The sequence below is a fragment of the Plectrocnemia conspersa genome, unplaced genomic scaffold, assembly GCF_051122295.1.
Source record: "Plectrocnemia conspersa isolate PC_06_02 unplaced genomic scaffold, ASM5112229v1 ptg000014l, whole genome shotgun sequence".
Lineage (NCBI taxonomy): Eukaryota > Metazoa > Arthropoda > Insecta > Trichoptera > Polycentropodidae > Plectrocnemia > Plectrocnemia conspersa.
The window spans coordinates 2,196,167-2,202,166 of NW_028277178.1; the positions used below are offsets into that span (position 1 = coordinate 2,196,167).

Below are 6,000 nucleotides of genomic sequence, written 5' to 3' on the forward strand. Positions count from 1 at the left end.
TGATTTACTTTATAATTTTATTTAAAATAAATAACATTTTCTATCAATCAATCATTTTTTAATTTCATTTGCATAAAACGTGGAAGGCTTGGATTCAAAATATTCCAATACCCCCTCCTTTTCACATCATCTATATCATGATGTTTTCGCCTGGGAAGTATTGCATCGATTGAAATAAATAGTAGTAAAAAGGAGCAAGGTCCGGAGGAAAAGGTGGATGAGAAAAAACATTCCTTTATTTTATTGAAAGTCAATTACGCCACTTTGAGACGTATATTGTCGTGTTGTGAAACTATTTGACTTCTGCTGACAAGTGTGAACAATCTAGTTGAACACAATACTGTTATTGTTTGGCCATTTTTAAGAGTTTCGTAATTCAATACCCTTAGAGATTTCGCCATACACACAAAATAATTGTGAACATGAGCTTCGAAGAAGATTTATCTACTTGATCTTTAGATAACTACTGTTTTTTACGATGATTTTTGTCGTACAGTACCCATTTCTCATCTTCAGTTATTAATTGATCAAGAAAAGGCAACCAGCTTTAAGATCCAGAAGCTCTTAAGATATGTGGATTCTTCGCTAAATTTGTGTTGAAACCAAATAAATAGAACCTTGTCTTCAAGCCTCCCCAATCTTTTTAACTCTATTTAGTCCGAAGTTTTAATAAAGTGTTGATTCAAGTCCAAGCCATTTTGAATCAATATATTTATATAATTAATTTATTGATCATTAAATAAATAATAAAAAAATATTTTTTTTTTTTAATAATATATGAAATAAATTTTATTTTTCAAGAATTAACTTTAAAAGGCAAATTATATATTTATTATGTAAATAGTAGTAAATATTTTTTTCAAACTATAAAAAATGTTTTAATTATATTCATTTATTTATTTATAACTATACTTTTATATTTTTTTACAATAATATCATTTATACAATTTAAATAATATTAATCAAAGAAATGTTCAATTTTGAAATATTATTATTAACCCTTTGAGCGATATCACCGTTTTTATTTACCATTATATTTATATAAGAAATTTTAATTGAATTAAATGTAAATGATTAGAGTTTAAAAATAGTATCAATAAAAGAAAGAGTACGAAATAAATTAACATGAAAAAAAATATTTTATATTTATTTTAAAAACAATATTAATAGTCTCTTAATTGATATACAAAATATGTAAAATAAATTAACTAAATTTAATACTAGAAAAGTGTTTAAATAAATAACTTAAACATACTAAGACAAAAAAAGTAAAATAAATCAAAGCAATGAAACGTTGAGAATCATTGATTTTTTGCATAACTGCCAATACATCAAATTAGCTCACACCCATGTGTATTTAAATAACAAATGTGTATAAATTAACTCACTATTCAAAGGGTTAATAAGAATTGTTTTATTAATTTTTTATTTCATTTTATTATATAGAGATATTTATATATAATAAATCAATTATTTTACTTAGATATTATTAATTAAGTTTTCTTATTTATTTTATTTATAATATTATAAACTTTTAATACCTTAAGAAATAATGTCCAGGACATAGGAAATGCCATTAAGAAACAAATGTCCAATACGTGCGGGTGGACAAAGGACTCAAAGTGTTAATGTTTCTATGTACTGTTCAATCGGACTACTATAGTTTCTTGAGTAGGTACATCATTTTAAATTTTTTGGTCTCCCACATCCAGGATTATTCTGGATATCGTAATTTTATAATTGTTTTTTTAAATGTATCTTTATCTTATATTTAACGAATCGTCTACTACTACCGTATTTAATATTAATTTATATAACATGCAATTTCGATTAAATTAGTTACTTGGTAAAAATTCTTCCATTGTAAATTTTAGGGCCCAAATGTGCACTAACATAGATATAACAATGTCTGCTAAACCTTAAATTAAAAAAACGACATTTATTTCAGGATTACCTAATACTTTATATTGTTCAAACTATGATACGTACATGAACATACTTTAATTAAATCGATAGTTTCGTGAACATTAGTTCCAAAACATTAAAATACAACTATTCAAACTAATTTAGGCACACACACACATGCGTATAATTATTATATAATATTATAATATTGAAATTCAGAGTTTGCGTTGAGAACAAAGCCGCGAAACAAGAATAGACAACACGGAGACTTAACAAGTTTATTATACGCAATTTCGCGTCGGGCTTTGCCAAACTTTGGACGTTCCCATTACCAGTTTAATATTTTTTATCGCCATCTCTTTTGTTAGGATTCCATTTCCTATACACATATAAATATATATTTTTGACGTCATTGAGGCATAGGAGAAGGAATGACGAGAAAGAAACTCAGAGCGTCCGGCTAATCTCCGATTTTCGGAAAATTTCGATACAGATTGTCTTTTGCGGCGATCAATTTCAATAAAAACGTCAAGTCCTGCCCAGGACGGATGCTCCTTTCTCCCCATTCCCTCCTCGTCAAACTCCATCATTATGAAGGAGCATAAAATTCGCATTTATCTGATTTGACGATTGCGTTGTCATTGTTAACCAACCGATCCTCATAGACGTTGTTCGTTACTTTTTAATTTAAATTTATACGACATGTTTGTAGGTTTCGTGACAAGCAATAATGTCGACTAACGTACAATTTGAACAATTAAACCCGGATTAAAAAAGTATTAACGAATTTAAATTGTCGATTAATTATAGCAATTAAATCGCCTAAATTAAATTTCGCTCGAAATTTCTGTCAAATCAATTAATTTCAATATTAAGTGTTTTTATTTATTTTTGCAGTAAACTTTGTTAAATTTAATAAAATATGTTTATGATTAATTATACAATTGTATATATAAATAAACCAAAATTATGCAATATTGCATATTCAAATAAATTAACATGTACCTGGTTATGATAAACTAACCACATAAAAACCAGAGTTCTTCATATAATGGATTCAGACCCTACACATCTAGTAATGGGCTAATGAATGTTTGTCGCAAGAAAGATAATACAAAATATAACAATTTAACGTATTATTAAAAAATAAAATATTTTTTTTTTTATCAACATAGTAACAGAAAAATAATCACTGTAAAAATGTTCTTTGATGTTGCTGATATTTTTAATTGCGTACAGGTTAAAAAAATGTTAGTGTTTAAACATGTTGGTTACCAATATCTTAATAGCAGCTACTTTAACTTATCTTATCTTGTTATAAAAAATTAAAATTTCCTTCTAGCAACTGACAAGAAAAGCTTAATGCATTGTATGGACATATTTTTATTATTATTTCAAGCTTTTTTATAATACCTTTATTATATATACTTGTAATAAAAATTATGGAAATTTTCTGTAAAATATGATTGGTAGAATGGGAAATGATGAACCTTCGTATAATTTTTAAGATTATTATGCAAGTAACTTGTTTTGCAAGTTATTCGCATTATAAGAAAAAAATCAATTTAGATTTTATAAGCGAGTGATCACTTTTTTACCAAAAAAGTCTATATTGATATCTTTTGGAAAATATTTTGAAGCTCACAAAAACCTGCTTATGTTTGAGACCTTGAGAACAAATTATTGAAGCAATTAAAGTTTATTAAAAACAAACTTTTCCATTACTCCAACCCATATATCAGCAGGTTATTTCGAACTTTACATCAAATCACTATTTCAGCGATGCTGTAAAGTAATTGACGGAACAAATCTTACCTTTGGAGACTTTAGGAAAGATCATTTCCACATTGTGAGCTACTACAAAATCATCTATAAATCGTGAAGTGGGGTTATGAAGAAAACTCTTAATTCTGTTTAGAGAAAACTATGGACTAATTGCGTTGGTTGGTTTGCCAACCAAAAAAACTAATTGCTCTGTATCGCAAGTAACAGCATACTTGTTTACATAAGAGAAACCCCTCATTTTAAATGAGATAATGATATCTGTATAATGTGGGCAACAGTAAAAAAAATGTGGAGAAGCAGTGTGAGCCATGAATCTGAATCATAAGCAAAATGTTATTCGTAATGAAAAATTTTATGTGAATTTTTTAAAAAAAAATTGAGTTTTTTGCTAGTGTTCTTGTTTATATACGGTTGACGAAAAGGGAGGAGATTAACGTCCCTACTTCTCCACGATTATTTGAGCAGTCTAGATTTATTTCTATCTTTATTTTATATATATATATATAAATATTATTATACTCTTAAGCTATTTATTGAAACAGGTGCATTTCATATGCCTACCTTGCTATTCTTTCTGCATTGCCCCTTTCATCGTTGCTTAAAAAATATTTTTTTTTCCAAGAGTAGTGATATTTTTTTATGATTGTTTATTATTAACGGAGCTTGTATAAAATGCTTAGCACTATCCATTTTGACAATAAAACAAATTTCTAAAAAAGTGTACATTGGCACTTTTTCATATAAGGTCTTTGTATACGGCTCTGGGGAATACCCCACCGATTGGAGACTGTTTTTGATAACAGTCATAGTATACCTGTTCTCTAGTAGCCGATATTTAAATGGTTGTTTTAGCTACGGTCTAACAATTGCATTGTCGGGCAAAATTAGTCGCAAAAGATTTTCTAAAAAATCTTACAAAACTTATGTATTGATGTGAGTCCCTTGGACTTTTAAAGAACAAAGTTATTTCTCGTCGGCGTAAATTGTAAATTTTGGAATAAGAAAATGTTTATATTATTATATATTATTATTAAACAGACATTTAATATCATAAATCTCCCAACAATCCGTGACCGTTTTAAAACTCATAAAATATATGTAGCTATAATCGCATTATTATTTTTAATTTAACGTTCACTCAGCCGTGCCCTCAGACACAGGGCGCCATAAATCACACGGCGTAATAAATATTAATTATCAAAATAATCTCACGCTCTCCTTGTGTTTACAGAGCCGCCGCCGTTGTACTCGAGGACGTGGGGAGCGAATTCCAAGGAGCTGGCCGGCATCCGGGTGTCGTCAGGGGTAGCCAACTCGGGTGTGCCAGGCGTGGGTCGGTCGTTCTCCGGCGAGCTAACGAGGGCGCCCCCGGCCGCCCTGGCCGCCTACTACACCCCAGATTCGGCCCTGAACGTCCAAGCGTTCAAGGAGAAGATCCTGGATACTAGACTCCCAGAAAGTTGTGTGTAATTAGTGAGGAGTGATTAAAAAAAATAAAAATGGGTATTAGCATATAAAATAATAAAAGAACAACATTTAAAACAATATTTTAAAAAATGTGTTTTTAATTTTATTTTAATTGTGGTGAATTATTATTCAATAATTAACAACTGAGAAATGTTTTTTATAAAATAAATCTAAATCAACTTGTGTATATATAAAAATATTATGAATTTATTTATTATGGATGATACAAGGGAAATTTATTAAAAATCTCACTGCAATTGAAAGCGCAGGAAGTAATACACACACACTCAGCGTTGCGCTCATGCTTGTGCCAGTCGCGCCTTACTAACCTACTATTCAAAAATTTAAATACTACATCTGTGTTTGTCTTACAATGTTAAAGAGCATTAAGAAATTTGCTATGAAATTCAAATGATTTTATAACGATAGTGCTTTTTTGCTGTAAAATACCGCAATGGAATTTATTTTATAGCAGTAAAGCACAATTTTTATTTAGAATTTTATTCAACGATATACAAATACAGAACAATGTATTCCTTTGCTCGAAATACAGAATTTGTAATTTAAATATAAAACTCAAGAATAAGTAGCATATTAAATATATACTAATTAACAAGAACCCTCGAGTAATCCAAATATGATTTCCTTCGCCTCATTCATAATAAATAAATAATAAATTATTACGAGAGAAATAAAATATATGTTGTATTATTTATTAATAATAATGAAAACTTTTCTCTCTTCCAAACTTTTTCTACGAGTCCATAGTATTGATAAGTTATTCTTCCTCGGCTCTTAATATGATTGTGTTATCATTTTATATATACATGTATATAAATATAT

The 6,000-nt window shown here is 28.5% G+C and overlaps 1 protein-coding gene across 1 annotated transcript in view; it reads left to right on the plus strand.

Moving 5' to 3' along the window:
* LOC148225955 (kin of IRRE-like protein 1) overlaps positions 1–5,190 on the plus strand; it is a 231,105-nt gene extending 225,915 nt beyond the window's left edge. Inside the window, exon 16 of the mRNA XM_088203998.1 lies at positions 4,922–5,190. Coding sequence (XP_088060124.1) covers positions 4,922–5,160 — 239 coding nt within the window. The 3' untranslated portion in view covers positions 5,161–5,190. The remainder of the gene's footprint in view (positions 1–4,921) is intronic.
* The last annotated feature ends 810 nt before the right edge of the window (positions 5,191–6,000 follow it).